This window comes from Thermobia domestica, chromosome 15 (genome assembly GCF_964235325.1).
Source record: "Thermobia domestica chromosome 15, izTheDome1.hap1.1, whole genome shotgun sequence".
NCBI classification, from domain to species: domain Eukaryota; kingdom Metazoa; phylum Arthropoda; class Insecta; order Zygentoma; family Lepismatidae; genus Thermobia; species Thermobia domestica.
In genome coordinates, this window is record NC_137468.1 from 12566483 (window position 1) to 12585075 (window position 18593).

General features: G+C 34.1%; 1 protein-coding gene across 2 annotated transcripts in view; it reads right to left on the reverse strand.

Annotated features, from left to right (window-relative positions):
• The window catches only part of LOC145672080 (metabotropic glutamate receptor 4-like), a 489770-nt gene that overhangs the window by 13131 nt on the left and 458046 nt on the right, over nucleotides 1-18593 (reverse strand). For both annotated transcript variants that reach the window (XM_081741333.1, XM_081741332.1), the window contains exon 8: nucleotides 8178-8311. In XM_081741333.1, coding sequence (XP_081597459.1) covers nucleotides 8178-8311 — 134 coding nt within the window. The remainder of the gene's footprint in view (nucleotides 1-8177; nucleotides 8312-18593) is intronic.

Sequence of the window (18593 nt, forward strand, 5' to 3'; positions counted from 1 at the left end):
AGAGTGATGTGGATATTCGACGAAAATAAACTTCATTAGTAACATGGTGAAAAGTGAGAGAAGAAAGCAGAGGAAGGTATAGAGGCCTTTCATGGGCAGTTAGAGGATAATTGATATGATAAGAGGAAACTAAGGCAAACAAGGAAAGGACGAAAAGAAAAAGGAAAAAGAGTAGGAAGACTAGAAGGAGAAAAAGAGAAAGGACAATATGGTTTGGGATAGAGAGTATGGTGAAAGAGACAGAAGTCATCAAAACGTCCCTCTCGAGACAAAAGGGCCTATCTCATTTTCTTAACTTTTTCAGGAGACAAGTTCAAACCTTTCCTCTGGTTTATTCTATCGTTTTCTTTTAAAATTTAGTTTGATATCCTTCGTTTCAGATATATAACTCACGAGATCAAATTAAATTTTAACAGAAAACGGTAGAATAAATGATGATAAAATCTTGTCTCCTGGAAAAGTTGAAGAAAATGAGATACACCCCTTGTTCTCGAGAGGGACCAAAAGAACGCTGAAGAAGATTGGAGGTATTTCCAAGTACAGAAAAGGAAGCAAGAGGTTACTTGAGGTACTAAGGGAGAAGCGAAGAAGGAGGACAGAAGAAGGAGAAGAAGAAGAGGGAATGATGAAGAAAGAAGGAGTAATATATAGAATTCAATGCGGTGAGTGTGATATATGCTATACTGGGGAAACGGGAAAGAGATTGAAAGAACGAATAAAACAACATAAAGACTGCATTAAGCTGAAGAGAGACAGAAATGCAATCTACAAGCACATAAGAGACCCGAGATATTTACTTAATTGGAGTGAACTGAAAGTGCTGGGCCAAAAAGAGAGAAAGTTAGTCAGGAAAAAGAAAGAAGCAAGATTCATTGAAATAGAAGGTTGTAGGGTCATGAACTGGAATTTAGAACTTAATTGACGAACAGTGGAATAAATTATTAAGGAGCCTTAAAGATTGGATATGTTAATCGTACAGGTTTATTTTTGTAAATTTTAATATTATTTAATTATTTATTCTATATTATTTAGTTAGTATTCATATTTAAGATTTATTTGTAAAGCTTATTTTGTAAAATAGATACAATACATGTATATGGTGCCTACATGGGGTAAAAAGGGAATTAGCGATTTTTGTTTCTGTCTTATATTCTGGTTTGTGATTGAAGGGGATTGGCTGTGGTAACTTATGGTAACCAATCAGCTTTCAGGGATTTTTTTTCGCTGTCTCTTATATATAAAATCCGTCACTACCTATGAATTCATAGTGCCTGATGAAGCCAAGTGGTTATCTGGCGGAAATTTTACATATTAATATTTTGTACATAAACGTATTATTTTGCTCAACGATAGCTTAGGTAAATCTTGTTTTGTTTCTTCGAAAACTAAATCGTTTTGAACTTACCCGTTTTTTCATTCCTGAGAAAACTTAGTACTGCTATCTATAACGTCACATGAGAAGTTAACAGTAAAAACAAATTGATTTTTCTTTCATACAGCATTTCTTTTTTCAAACAAATGAAATGTTTGTAAAAAAATGATCAGCATATTAGAATATATTCATACATAGTCTTGTTCAAAAGAAACCTGCCCACCTATCTCCGCTTGGAAAGCCTGTATTCTCGTTCATAGATAGAATCAAGTCGGAGAAATATGAATCTTCTTTGGATAATTTTTATTGATTTTTTTCAAGTCAAAGCATTAAAATGTCCGATTCACGGCAACGAGTACAGCTTTGAAAGAAAAATAAATGGCCAGATTTTTTGAACATAACTGTATATGATGCACGAAAGTATCAAATTATAATAAATATTGTTATGTTGCTTTTAAATCAACTCACTTGTGCATGGTATTAAATTATTTTGTTCAATAAAAAAGAAACCTTCAACAAATTTTTGAGGTACACTAATTTCAAGTTAGTTTTGAATAATAGTGTATGCTATGAAAGATGTACAGTATGTATTAACCTCTTCTGCTACATTTCAGCTATACATACGTTATTACTATTATTATTATTATTGAGATAAATGCATCGCTAGCCAAGAGCGTACCTTGAAAAAGATTAAATCAAATCCCATGGAACCTTATTACTTTGTTTCCAATAGAATTATTCAACGTAATCTTTAAACACACCTCGTATATGGAATAAAAAATACCCATACGTAATTATTACAATGGTAGAATATTACAATTACAATTGTTTCAGCATTGTCTGTATAGTGTATTTCGCTTACTATCTACAAATGTACAACAATCTTTCGAATTTTAAATATTACCATAATCCTAGAATGGTACTCAGTACTTCAATTTGAAGTTCAGGGATCAATAGAACTGACCTTATGTGTAGTAACAAAAGTACTCAGAAAATGCTATTGTTGTCTAGCATCGCTAAAAATGAGTTAGTTACTTTGACTAGATAAAAAAAAAAAAAAAAAAAAAATAACTACGAACCTGTAATCTTGCACGAAAATAATCGGGTTTTTGGGTTTGGAAAAGGATAGAATATTTAGATGCAGTTACGAAGAAGAGGCCTTATCAAAGTATAAAACAGCTCTCCCAAGTGAGAAAAAAGTTTTGAAATTTCCATGTTGCCCACCAACCTATGGTTGAGGTGAACAAGAAGAAGAAGATAGGCAAAAAAGGAAATTTTCCTACCTATATTTGATTATACTTTTTAAATGAGTCATATACATCAACAGATCCTCGTAAATAATCACTAGTACCAGCATATTTGATTCTGGTTAAGATGGCGGACAGATAAGTAGCAAAACTTTTATACTCACTTTTAATATATATATTTTATATTTTTAAACAAATTTATTTTAGACTTCATATGTTTTGTTACGATTTTTTAATAATATTTAGTTCAAGTAAAATATAACAAACACGGGTACCACCACCTTCTTATAACAAGTTAAGTATTTAAACGTATCACATGAAAACAGGCTATCTTGTATCCATGTCCGTGCCACTTCAGTTATAGTAAGTGCTGTAACTACTAAAAAACATTTTTAATAATTTAATACAATTAAAGTTTAATATAGGCTGCTTGGACTCGTGTCTGCTGTCATATCGTTACACCTTATGGTATAACAAATGGATATGAAAATGGAACCAACATATTTCTTACGAGGGTAAGTCAAAAACTATCCTCAATTTTGACATCTCACATTGTTCATGCTGACCTCTGTCCTCGTTTATTTTATTGTTATGCTGTTGTAGTCATGCTATGAAAGTTTGATCCTAATTCCTGCATTTGTTTTCCTTTTGTTGCAGATAGATTATGGCCGCTCCATTAAAAGTTTGCACCAAAGAGGAACAACGACCAGTGATCCGTTTCTTGTGGTCGGAAGGTGTATCAGAGGCTAGACAATGTACCACTTCATCCACTTCATTAATAGTTACTCGTCTGTCTAACAGAACCATGTCATATGCACGCTTAATATTGTCAACCTTTGTGGTCGTAGATGGTCGTCCACCTCCTTCCTCGTGCGTAACACTTGTGTGATCACTTTTTAATTTTTCAAGCAATTTGTAGACACTCCGTTGCGGCAAAACACTGTTCTCGTATTGTGCCGAAAGTCTTTGATGGACTGCGGCCCCTGATACATCTTCCGACCACAAGAACCGAATCATTACTCGTTGTTCCTCTTTGGTGCAAACTTCTAATGGAGCGGCTATGATCTATCTGCAACAAAAGCAAGACAGATGGAGGAATTAGGACCAAACTTTCATAGCATGACTACAACAGCATAACAATAAAATAAACGAGGACAGACTTCAGTATGAACAATGTAAGAAGAGTTATGTCAAAATTACGGACAATTTTTGACTGACCCTCGTATATAAACACAATCACTAGCCGAGTTAGTAATTTTTTCTTCATTGCAATCAAATTTTTCAGTGTTGACAAATTATTAAACCAAAGATTATGACACAAACTAGAAGATTGTAAGTTATTTAGTGACTAACACTACAATGTGAATTTTCTAAATTCGAAATATTAATTTATGTTATTACTTTATTATAGTACCTCAGAATTCGATTAAACTTCCTCTATCTTTATTATGATCTCACTTTTAATGCTCACAAAAATGATTCAAATTTGTTGCTTTCTATTTGCAAAGCTAACTTATATAAAATATAATTTATTTATATAGGTTTTCCTTCAAATACATATTTCGATAGATTCAAAACTGCTGATCTTTTAAAGAAATCTCTGCTGTGCTGTTTAATGTAGGTTTTATGCTGTTCTTTACCATGTTTAAAACTAGATACAAGGTCCTCCTCCTTTTCTAAAATCTCGATATCGTTGCAGTATATAAAATTTCCCAACCCGTCTTCATTGCTACTCGATGCAAGATTTCAGCGTAAGTAATCGAAATCATAAGCATAAATTCTCAACGTAGAATACTCATAAAAGTAAATCAGTTTTAAAGACGTTAAAAGAGAAAAATTTAGAAACTTTATTCCAAGTGGTCACTTCGGATAGCACAACATCCTTCACATCTGTTTAAAAAGTCGGTGAGAGTGCTCAGGAGAATTTGAGGTTTGCTGTCTCATTCTCTCTTAAGGGCGGTTTTGAGAGCCTGAAGGGTTCAGAGTGGTGGATCGTTTCTTCCATTTGTCTTTCGAGAACATCCCAGGCACGTTCGGTGGAATTAAGATCTGGGGAATATGCTGGCTAATCCACACAATCCCTTATTGTCATCCATGTGAACAAAGTCAGGTCTCACTGCACTACGGAAAAGACGAACACATTCTTTCAGAATCTTGACAGAACACCGTTTACCAGTAACGAACCCTTTGTCGAAGATGTGCAGTAGTGTTCTTCCATTGCTCATTATGCTTGTCCATATCGTAACTTCAGGACTCTTATACTCACAGACTAGAATATACAGACCGCAAACTCAGCGAAAAACTGGAAACTTGGCGACAGTAGCTCCTCTAACACGCGACGACGGAACTAACTAGTCGATCTGACGTCACCTACATGGAAATTTCGAAAGTAACTATTACTCTTTCGCTCCTTTAGTTGCATTTGGGGAACAGCTTTTTTTGTTGACGTACTTCGCGGAACTTTGATATTTTCAAAGTGAACTCTTTAAAATAAAGAAAAATCTGTTAATATAAAAAGAGTTAGAAAGGAACGTCCAGTCCAGAGACAATACAAGCAAAAAGTGAACATTAGCTTATCTGATCTTTCTGCACTACATCTAACACTGAGATGCGAAACAGACGAAAACAATCGCCTGTTACTATGACAATCCATGACGTCACGTTCCAAGACCGATGGCAGCGCCATCCACATACGACGACACTGATTCCGCCCACCGAGAGCGTCGATTGGTCCTTTCGCTGTGCAGATGATCCAAACTGATTTCAATAGCGCATATAGGAAGTTGCTCGTCTGTATGTATTCTAGTCTGTGCTTATACCTGTCACACTCACGGATATATTATGGATTATATCGTGCTCCACGTTCTCTTCACACAATGTGAGTCCAGAGTCATTTGTTTCATAGAACTTTAATTCATCTGAAAACATTACGTTAGATTATTTCCCTTATCCCAGTCAGTATATTCTCTACACCACTGTAATTTGATACGATGGTGGATGAGGATTAATTGAACATGTTTCACTGTCTTCCAGACATACCACGCAAAATTATTCAGTAGTCGTGAACTGGTTCTGGAAGACATACGAATATCAGAGGAAGCTGCAAAGGCATGAGCAAATTGGGTTGGACTGGCAGATCTATTCCTTTTTGATAACTGTTCTTAGTACCGATTATGTCAAATTGTTGTACGCTTTTCACCAGCCTCACTATGCACACGCACATTTCTTCTTGTAACAGATGCTTTCTAAAGAGTTGGGAAATGGAGACTCTTTGATATGCTCATCACTCGTGCAATCTCTGGGGCACTTTGATCTGCCTTAACCCAACCAACAGTTCTGATACAATCATAATCACTTGGATCAATCCTTCTCGTCATCTTATAACATATTACTTCCTTCATACGACAGTAATGCACTGGCAACGGGCTCTAATATACTGGACTGTATTTCGTGTGTACCACGTTCTCATTCAGTGCCACTGTTTTTTTTTTCTGATCACGACATTCACAGGATACACTTGTCTCTGCCGTTGGCCATAACGGCTTACTATTTTCTCTACTGGTATATTTATAATACAGAGACGCGGAATATTGTGAACAAAAGTTATGGTTCAGTATTTGTTTATATGTAATTGTGACGCAGTATATTACTAGAAAATTACGTAGATATACTAGGTTACTGAAATCATCATCATCATAGGTATTCTGCCTTTATTGGCAGGTCACTTGCCACAGCTGAGAAGCTTCCATGCTCCACGGTCCTCCGCTAACCTCTTCGTCTTCGCGTATGATATTTTTGTTTTAATATCATCCATTAATTGTAGTCTCCTTCGCACCCTCCCTCTCTTTCCCGCCACCATACCTTCTAGGACGTCCCTCATGATACAATCTCTTCTTAGGCAATGTCCCAACCAGTTTCTCTCCCTCTTCCTAATAATATCTAAAAGTGTTCTTTTCTCACCTACCATTTCTAACACACTCTCATTCGTTTTCCGCTCGACCCAACTAATTCTTTCCATTCTTCTCCACACCCACATTTCGAAGGCTTCCAGTCGATTTTCGTCACCTTTACGTAATATCCACGTTTCCGCCCCATACAGTACAACACTCCACACGAAGCATTTTATGAGTCTTTTTCTCAACTCTTTATTCAAGGTCCCACAAAACAGACTTTTCTTCCTCCGTTCGCACTTCATGTTATTACTAAGAATACTACCCAGATATCGAAAACTATTTACTTGTTCTATTTTCTCCCCTCCTACTTTTACATTTGACACCGACCCCTTTGTTCCAATCACCATGGCTTTTGTCTTTATTTTCAACATTTGTCAACATTTATTTTCATTCCATATTCTTCAAAGCCCTTTCTCATTTTTTCTAACATTTTATTGATTTTCTTTTCAGATTCTGCAAGAAGAGCCATATTGTCTGCAAATCTTATGCATCTAATTATTCTACCTCCTACCGAAATGCCATCATCATCATGTAGGCTCTTTTTCACTATCTCTTCTAGATATACATTAAATAGTGTTGGCGAGAGGCAGCATCCTTGTCGAACTCCCCTTCCAGTTGCACTCTCTTCCGTCAGTTCTTCCCCTATCCTAACACTTACTTGTTGGTTCATGTATAAGTTTCTTATGAGTCTTCTATCTTTCCATTCCAACCCTATCTTCGTTAGAACTCCCAACAACAATTCCCAATTCACGCGGTCAAAAGCCTTTTCTAGATCAATAAATACAACATACACCTCTTTCCCTTTTTCTATAAATCTTTCACCGATCGCCCTTAATAATCCAATTGCATCTCTTGTGCCCTTGCCTCTTCTGAACCCGAACTGCTCCTCCTCAACATCTTTATTTGTTCTTTCATATAACCTTCTGTTCCTGAAATAGTCTTTAAAAAAATGTGAAACACTAAATACTTTATTATATATATCTATTATTATATATATACAGGGTGTAACAAAAAGATACGGCAAAATTTCATTGGTGGATTCCTTATGGGTAGACTAGCAAAAAAGTTCATATGACCAAACGTCGGAAAACGCATCATTACAGAGTTACGGCCATTGAGCCGCCTGACGGTGTGAAATAGTCACATTCTGGTCGCTCCTTAATGTGACTCAATTTAAACCTCAATAACTCAGTGTCTAATTAGGCTAAGAAGATAATTTTGTTATCTATGTATTTCTGAAGGATGATGCTTTCCATTGATACGCATTTTATATGTGTGGGGTGTACTACGGCGAACGGAGGAGGGCAATTACGTGTTTTTTGTTTTTTGGATCAGAATTTTGGGGATGGCATTCCTTACACCTTGGGGGTACACTCATAAAATGCATATCGACGGAGAGGTTCATTCTTCAGGAACACATTGCTACCAAAATTATCTTCCTAACTTAATTAGAGGCTGAGTTATTGATGTTTAAATTGAGTCACATTAAGGAGTGACCAGACTGTGACTATTTTACACCATCAGGGGTATGTTCTTATCGTCTCCTGACAGTTACCCAAATAATCCTAATAGTGACCGACACTCTGTTTCTAATGAGAAGTTTACCTGATATTGCGTGCAGTTAAAGCAATGCCAACAGCAGCTTTCTCCTTCCACGTACTTTTTGGCCTGACCTTGAAGACAATTCAAACTGCAAACAGATTCTGGTGGTTGTGGGTGACCCAATTTAAACTGAATTGCTGAAAAAACAGGAAAGAAATTAAATGTAAATTGTTTCACTATAACACAATCTTATATATATACACATGAACCTAAATAATAAATAATAATAATAATAATAATAATAATAATAATAATAATAATAATAATAATAATAATTTTATTTTTAGTGCTACGAACAGCTCTATGCAGAAACACAACACTTTGTAAAAACCAATATACACCATCATCTACAACAGATATTATTTTCAGAAAAATATATAATCAAATATAATTATCAACTATGTAGAATAAGGCCTCTATCAGAAGGTTAAAATATTCAAATTTCCAAGGCTCAAGCTACTTATTAAAATATTAATTATACCTGTATAATCTTTATTTCTGACGCGAAATGGAATGAAAAAAATGGAAGTCAAAGAAGCAAAATAACGTCCTTGTCATATTGTTAAAAAATTCAAGCTTTTTAGATTCAACCTGGCAAAAGCCGAACAGACTAACAAAGAATAAAACCCGTGGCTTGCTTACAATATATATATACACAAAAGTATAGACCAAACTGGGTACACAAATTCTTCCTTTCGGAGTTATAGGCTGCCGAAAACATAAAATAAAATAAATTTTAAACGTCCATAGCTCCAATACTATGGGACCTACCGTACTAAGGAACTAATATGTACGCTATCCAAAAATAGATGTTTCGCTATCCAAAAATACTGAGGTACTCACGCACGGGGATATAATTTGAAGTTCTCACCAAGTATGTGATTTCTGATTTGAAAGTCTTAACTTTCTTATTCAGAGGCTCTAATTTACCATGTTGTCCAAAAACTGTTTTTAAGAGGTTCATAGCCAAATATTCACTTTGAATAACTTTCAATTACACGAATAACTTTGCATGTAATTCCAATTTTAATATTCTACTCTTTAAATAACAGAAAACTATTCAGGTTTCGAACGTCAATTTTTCAACATGAAATTTTGACGATTAATAAAGTATTTTACGGATGAAACCCATAAAGCTAAATTATTTTTCATGAATGTAGAAACTACTCATGTACTACGCAATGAAAGTCTTATCCGTTTAATTAGCTTCATAACCGAAATCCAGATTTGTTGACACTTGCGAAAATCGAATGTAGGTCTAGTACTTTTCTACGGATTTCTGTTCTTGTACCTTCTTAATTAGAATTTTACTTGTTAGGGTTTCTATTGTTGTCTGAAGTGGGCTATATACTCGTTATGAATCATAGCACACTCGTTAATAGTTTATATTTTCGTGTAATATTGCAGCACGATATTGGTACATAGCACGTTATTTACAGTTATCACTCTATTGCCATACAACTCAAACAGATTACTTAAACATATTCATAAATATTATTACATGCGGAATTAATTGTTCAGCATATTCAAAACGAAATTGAGGTTGCTTCATCTATATACATCCTTGTACATATGAACCCCGATCTAATGCAATGATTACAAAGATCACCAAAAGTACCAGAAGTGCAAGAGTATACCTGGTTAGTGCATCTACGTTTAAATAAGGAGTTCAGTGTTCAGAGTTGTAAAAAGCAACTCATAACAAAATAATAAAATAAAAACAGTCATCTCAAAATTATATTTGGCTGAATATTACTGGAGCTATCATACAAAAAGGGGTCAGTCAAATCTCGCAAAAATAATATATACCTGTTTAATATGATTGACCTAAATGTATCTATTTGAAGGTGAAACCATCTTCTTAAAAAATTTCACATTTCCATTGCAAAGGAAGTAAAATTGACTTACTTTTTATATTATGATTTGGCACTTAAAGCCAATGTTATGTAAACAATATTAACTACAATATAACAGACAAATTCTGACCAAAGCATATATTAACTAATAAATACTAGCATTACAGTTTCGGCAAATTAACTTTGCCTTCATCAGACACATTATCAGACATCAGACACAGATAAGGTGTCTGATGAAGGTAAAGTTAATGATAATGTGTCTGATGAAGGCAAAGTTAATGATAATGTGTCTGATGAAGGCAAAGTTAATGATAATGTGTCTGATGAAGGCAAAGTTAATGATAATGTGTCTGATGAAGGCAAAGTTAATGATAATGTGTCTGATGAAGGCAAAGTTAATGATAATGTGTCTGATGAAGGCAAAGTTAATGATAATGTGTCTGATGAAGGCAAAGTTAATGATAATGTGTCTGATGAAGGCAAAGTTAATGATAATGTGTCTGATGAAGGCAAAGTTAATGATAATGTGTCTGATGAAGGCAAAGTTAATGATAATGTGTCTGATGAAGGCAAAGTTAATGATAATGTGTCTGATGAAGGCAAAGTTAATGATAATGTGTCTGATGAAGGCAAAGTTAATGATAATGTGTCTGATGAAGGCAAAGTTAATGATAATGTGTCTGATGAAGGCAAAGTTAATGATAATGTGTCTGATGAAGGCAAAGTTAATGATAATGTGTCTGATGAAGGCAAAGTTAATGATAATGTGTCTGATGAAGGCAAAGTTAATGATAATGTGTCTGATGAAGGCAAAGTTAATGATAATGTGTCTGATGAAGGCAAAGTTAATGATAATGTGTCTGATGAAGGCAAAGTTAATGATAATGTGTCTGATGAAGGCAAAGTTAATGATAATGTGTCTGATGAAGGCAAAGTTAATGATAATGTGTCTGATGAAGGCAAAGTTAATGATAATGTGTCTGATGAAGGCAAAGTTAATGATAATGTGTCTGATGAAGGCAAAGTTAATGATAATGTGTCTGATGAAGGCAAAGTTAATGATAATGTGTCTGATGAAGGCAAAGTTAATGATAATGTGTCTGATGAAGGCAAAGTTAATGATAATGTGTCTGATGAAGGCAAAGTTAATGATAATGTGTCTGATGAAGGCAAAGTTAATGATAATGTGTCTGATGAAGGCAAAGTTAATGATAATGTGTCTGATGAAGGCAAAGTTAATGATAATGTGTCTGATGAAGGCAAAGTTAATGATAATGTGTCTGATGAAGGCAAAGTTAATGATAATGTGTCTGATGAAGGCAAAGTTAATGATAATGTGTCTGATGAAGGCAAAGTTAATGATAATGTGTCTGATGAAGGCAAAGTTAATGATAATGTGTCTGATGAAGGCAAAGTTAATGATAATGTGTCTGATGAAGGCAAAGTTAATGATAATGTGTCTGATGAAGGCAAAGTTAATGATAATGTGTCTGATGAAGGCAAAGTTAATGATAATGTGTCTGATGAAGGCAAAGTTAATGATAATGTGTCTGATGAAGGCAAAGTTAATGATAATGTGTCTGATGAAGGCAAAGTTAATGATAATGTGTCTGATGAAGGCAAAGTTAATGATAATGTGTCTGATGAAGGCAAAGTTAATGATAATGTGTCTGATGAAGGCAAAGTTAATGATAATGTGTCTGATGAAGGCAAAGTTAATGATAATGTGTCTGATGAAGGCAAAGTTAATGATAATGTGTCTGATGAAGGCAAAGTTAATGATAATGTGTCTGATGAAGGCAAAGTTAATGATAATGTGTCTGATGAAGGCAAAGTTAATGATAATGTGTCTGATGAAGGCAAAGTTAATGATAATGTGTCTGATGAAGGCAAAGTTAATGATAATGTGTCTGATGAAGGCAAAGTTAATGATAATGTGTCTGATGAAGGCAAAGTTAATGATAATGTGTCTGATGAAGGCAAAGTTAATGATAATGTGTCTGATGAAGGCAAAGTTAATGATAATGTGTCTGATGAAGGCAAAGTTAATGATAATGTGTCTGATGAAGGCAAAGTTAATGATAATGTGTCTGATGAAGGCAAAGTTAATGATAATGTGTCTGATGAAGGCAAAGTTAATGATAATGTGTCTGATGAAGGCAAAGTTAATGATAATGTGTCTGATGAAGGCAAAGTTAATGATAATGTGTCTGATGAAGGCAAAGTTAATGATAATGTGTCTGATGAAGGCAAAGTTAATGATAATGTGTCTGATGAAGGCAAAGTTAATGATAATGTGTCTGATGAAGGCAAAGTTAATGATAATGTGTCTGATGAAGGCAAAGTTAATGATAATGTGTCTGATGAAGGCAAAGTTAATGATAATGTGTCTGATGAAGGCAAAGTTAATGATAATGTGTCTGATGAAGGCAAAGTTAATGATAATGTGTCTGATGAAGGCAAAGTTAATGATAATGTGTCTGATGAAGGCAAAGTTAATGATAATGTGTCTGATGAAGGCAAAGTTAATGATAATGTGTCTGATGAAGGCAAAGTTAATGATAATGTGTCTGATGAAGGCAAAGTTAATGATAATGTGTCTGATGAAGGCAAAGTTAATGATAATGTGTCTGATGAAGGCAAAGTTAATGATAATGTGTCTGATGAAGGCAAAGTTAATGATAATGTGTCTGATGAAGGCAAAGTTAATGATAATGTGTCTGATGAAGGCAAAGTTAATGATAATGTGTCTGATGAAGGCAAAGTTAATGATAATGTGTCTGATGAAGGCAAAGTTAATGATAATGTGTCTGATGAAGGCAAAGTTAATGATAATGTGTCTGATGAAGGCAAAGTTAATGATAATGTGTCTGATGAAGGCAAAGTTAATGATAATGTGTCTGATGAAGGCAAAGTTAATGATAATGTGTCTGATGAAGGCAAAGTTAATGATAATGTGTCTGATGAAGGCAAAGTTAATGATAATGTGTCTGATGAAGGCAAAGTTAATGATAATGTGTCTGATGAAGGCAAAGTTAATGATAATGTGTCTGATGAAGGCAAAGTTAATGATAATGTGTCTGATGAAGGCAAAGTTAATGATAATGTGTCTGATGAAGGCAAAGTTAATGATAATGTGTCTGATGAAGGCAAAGTTAATGATAATGTGTCTGATGAAGGCAAAGTTAATGATAATGTGTCTGATGAAGGCAAAGTTAATGATAATGTGTCTGATGAAGGCAAAGTTAATGATAATGTGTCTGATGAAGGCAAAGTTAATGATAATGTGTCTGATGAAGGCAAAGTTAATGATAATGTGTCTGATGAAGGCAAAGTTAATGATAATGTGTCTGATGAAGGCAAAGTTAATGATAATGTGTCTGATGAAGGCAAAGTTAATGATAATGTGTCTGATGAAGGCAAAGTTAATGATAATGTGTCTGATGAAGGCAAAGTTAATGATAATGTGTCTGATGAAGGCAAAGTTAATGATAATGTGTCTGATGAAGGCAAAGTTAATGATAATGTGTCTGATGAAGGCAAAGTTAATGATAATGTGTCTGATGAAGGCAAAGTTAATGATAATGTGTCTGATGAAGGCAAAGTTAATGATAATGTGTCTGATGAAGGCAAAGTTAATGATAATGTGTCTGATGAAGGCAAAGTTAATGATAATGTGTCTGATGAAGGCAAAGTTAATGATAATGTGTCTGATGAAGGCAAAGTTAATGATAATGTGTCTGATGAAGGCAAAGTTAATGATAATGTGTCTGATGAAGGCAAAGTTAATGATAATGTGTCTGATGAAGGCAAAGTTAATGATAATGTGTCTGATGAAGGCAAAGTTAATGATAATGTGTCTGATGAAGGCAAAGTTAATGATAATGTGTCTGATGAAGGCAAAGTTAATGATAATGTGTCTGATGAAGGCAAAGTTAATGATAATGTGTCTGATGAAGGCAAAGTTAATGATAATGTGTCTGATGAAGGCAAAGTTAATGATAATGTGTCTGATGAAGGCAAAGTTAATGATAATGTGTCTGATGAAGGCAAAGTTAATGATAATGTGTCTGATGAAAGCAAAGTTAATGATAATGTGTCTGATGAAGGCAAAGTTAATGATAATGTGTCTGATGAAGGCAAAGTTAATGATAATGTGTCTGATGAAGGCAAAGTTAATGATAATGTGTCTGATGAAGGCAAAGTTAATGATGATGTGTCTGATGAAGGCAAAGTTAATTTGCCGAAACTGTAACGCTAGTATTTATTAGTTAATATATGCTTTGGTCAGAATTTGTCTGTTATTTTATACAAGAAGTTCCAAAGCTAGTATGAGTGGTATTCAGATAACTACAATATATATTTTCTAGTACTTTATCTCTAAAAAAATTATCATAAACTTTTCTTCTGCTAATAAAGCTCTCTTGCCATTGAAAGTTATTCCAATACTCAATAATAATAATAATAATAATAATAATAATAATAATAATAATAATAATAATAATAATAATAATAATAATAATAATAATAATAATAATAATTATTATTATTATTATTATTATTATTATTATTATTATTATTAATTAATTAATTAACATGACGATTCATTGACGATTACTGATCTGATGTAGGCTTTTTGCATATCGATTCGCAGTCGGGAGTTCTCAGGTTAGAATCAGAATACTGCTTTTTTTTCAGTCTTCTCATTTTCACCACGCGAATACTGGAATGGAAAAATTTAATATATGCCCTGACAAGTTTTCTCTATTTTCTTTCCCATTGATTTGATTTTTGTGTAAAACTCCCTTCATACTGTTATGGAAGTTCTTAAATGAATAAATAAACATTTTCGTTGAGAGTCTATTCTCGTCTGATAACGACCTATATACAATCGAAAGTGTTAAAAAAAATAAGGGTTGAAATTAGGAATAGCATTAAAATTTCAGCAAAAGAAAAATGTGGGCACATGGAAATATATAGGAACAAAACATGGTTCGACCAAGAATTCACTAAACTAGCAAAGAAGCCAAAACATACAAAACTGCATTGGCCACAAAATCCGAACGGTATAAATATACAAAATTTTGTTGATATTAGGTGGGAAATTTCCAAAACTCTTAGAACAAAGAAATGCGATTTTTTTATAGCTAAAATTAATGAACTTGAAGATAATAGTAAAAACAAGAACATTCGGGACGTGTATAAGGGCATCAACGAATTTAAGGAAGGCTACCAATCTCGCACTTATATATTAAAGAAAACCGACAGAACAATTCTCACTGATACAGATAACATTTTAACTACAGTATGAAACTGTACCAAAATTTTGCTTAAAATATTTTTCGTATAAACGCAAATTCTGCGTTAGTGCATTATGTGACGTTCATCTGAATTTGTACACTTTGTGTGGTATGTGTTTCTCATTCATCGTGCTGCCGCCTGGTGGTGCTAAAAGACAGGGTAGAAGAAGAGGAAAAGGAAAGAAATGAGAGGCAATAGTTAGTTTTTCGATGAAAGTGTGTGTGTGCATAGAATGACTCGACAAATATACTTTTTAAAGAAACTTCGATATTTGTAAAACCACGTAAACAATCAGTAAAAATAGTGTTGTTGATGTGGATGTTTTGGTGATTTTTACGTAAGTCGTCGTCAAAGTAAATCAGCCCCAAGTAATATTTTATAACGACAAGGGGGCGTGATCGAGATTACAAGTGAAACAAAGGACTTCGCAAGTGGTACTTGAATGTAATGGACTCATGATTACCGACGAAAGTAAAAATGTTTGAATAACATAGTTTCTTCAACAGTTGTTGCATCATAATGCTGGTATTACGTCAGCCAGGATAGACTGTTTCATAAATTCTTAAAATTGGAAGAAAGGACAATCTCTACAAGAAGATTATTTCGGATTCGTAGTGTGTCTACCAAAATGTGACTACAGTAACAGGCGCCACGACGAATTAGAACTGTTCTTGTAAACGATTTCAAAACGTTTCTACGAACTTGCTACGTAATTGGGGCAATATATCCAAAATAATCAGTGTGTTACAGGTATGTTTAATTATTGAATAAATGGCACTCTAATGTTTAGATTTGTTTGTTTTCTCTTTTTCTAGATCGCATGACGAAGTAAGATTATGGTTGTTACGTCACTTGTAAATAATCTATGAAAGTGGGTGATGTTCTCATCTATTTTTCATAACACGCCTTAGGTCTTCGCCCAGGTGATTCCGTCCGAATCTGGACCATTACGGTGGGGTGTATCGCGCCCTCCTTGAACAAATGTCGTGGGGACGAATTTTTTGAACCCACAAATAAAATAGTGCAAAGCTATATTATTTGAGGGCGAAGAGTAAAGAGTTCTCCACGGTGGCTGGTTAAGGATGGTGTGTACCGGGCAGCGCTATGCTGTACCGTAATAGAATGGCGTTTCCCTCTCAGGGACGGATCAATCTAATAATTCACGTATTATTGATTGATTCGTAACGGATGTAGCATCTGGGAGAAGACCTAGGTGTTGTGATATTTGACAGGTTTTATTTCTCATGATATACTATATGCGCTAACTTGAAGATATTATTGATGTTTGTTGTGTTTGTGTATTTGTAACGTGTAGTCATGGCAGAAAGTGAAAATTTAAGCTTGCAAATTTTGCTTGAAGCTATTAATAAAATTAATGATACTGTTAATGACACCAAACAACTAATGCAATCATTTAATCTTGCTGTCAATGACACTAAGCAACAAATGCAATCACTTAATGGTGCTGTTAGCGATACTAAAGAACAAATGCAATCTCTTAATGGTGTTTATAATGATATCAAACAGCAACTCAATGATGTTATTAATGAGACAAACAGTGAAATCCACCAACAAGTAGAAAAATGTCATAACAAAACCAAACAACAGTTATTAAAATGTTTTGACGGTATTACAATTGGAGTATTGACGTTACAGGAATCTTCTGTTAAATTTAAAAAGAGCTTAGAAAGAAGTGTAGACAAAATCAATCGTGCAGGTTCAGATAGCGTTATACGATTTTCGATACACTTAGATGATAAGTTTGAGTCACAAGAAAAAGAAAGAAGGAAGTAAATATTGTTGTAGTTACTAGTGCTTGTACAGGTAAAGAAAATGCGAACACTCCTAGCCCAGCTATTGACGAAAGTTCTTGTTGTCAGATTGCTGTAGCAGATACACCTAGTCTGAAAATAGTTGAAAAGCGACAGGTAAGAGAAAGTTGTGTGTTATGTGAAGGGTTGAATAATATTCACGAGCTGTGTGCATACCATTTAGCGAAAAACAGCACTAATGTCGTTGTTTATTGTAATGAAATTCGAGGCAAAGAGACCTCAATGCGCGTTGGTAGCTTGTTATCGCAAACACTTGAAAGTGTCTTAGGTAGTGTACCGCTTAATAAATTAGAATGTATCCCCGTCCGCACTAGTTGCTTTTACTTTGTTAATGTAACGATTGTTAAACTAGGTCATGTTGAAAGTAATCTGCACTGTTGTGAGTTAGTAGTCAGTCAAGTACAAGTTAAGCAAGTCAAACGAATAACTTTCTTTGTACTCGTATGCACGATGTCTGTATATTCAAAAATCAAAGATAATAGTGTTGAGTTCAGTAAGCTTCCCAATTGTAGTAACAACTTTGTCTCATGGAAAGAAAAGAGTCTAGTTTGTCGTGAAATTTTCAGTAGCGTAAAGCATATGTGCAGTAAACTTGTCAGAAGGCGCACTCATTTATTAGCTTACAGTAAAAAGAGTAAGAAAAACAAACAAAAGTTGCATAAAGTCCGTAAGAAAGTGAAGAAATTATTCCGCTTATTGCATAACTTTCATAAATTCTCAAACAAGGTCCTGCGTTCCAATCTTAAAAGTAGATTTGAATACCATCGTAGTGTAATAATAGAGCATGGTACACGCAAAAATGATTCTGCTTATGTCTTTGAATTGTCTTCCGAAAGTGCTTGCACGAATGACAGTAATTTGAAATCTAGCGATCATAGTAGATCATTAAGTATTGAATCAGCTGTTGCATTAGGTGCAAACCGCAGATCATTTGTAAATGGTAAGAATTGTAAAGTTTTTCAAAAAATGTCCGTCAAGCTATTGAGTAAATCACATGCACTGGTAAGAACCAAAATTAAAAATAAAAATAAATGCAAAAAGAAATGTAGGTCAAAAATGCTTGTTAATAGAAAACCGTATGTTAAATGCGTCATCACAATGAAAAAACCCAAACATGCAGGTGCATCAAAAAACCGATCTAAAATGAAAAGTCAAATTAGTGATCGATTAAAATTTCGAAAAATGCTAATAACGCGTGTTAAAAGTTTTCGAAAGAAAGGAAGAAATTGTGAAGATTGTGGTATAGTTCAAAAGTTAATGAATCAATCTTCTAACGTAAATCAGTGTTTTAATTCACAACTTGGTATGCGATCCAAGTATCAACGCAGTGTTGCCATAATGAATGAAAATTTAAAAGATGCAAAATTTAATGCTAATAAAGTGAAAGTTAAGCAGTTCAGTGCTTTAAAATGCAAAAGAAAGAGCAATAT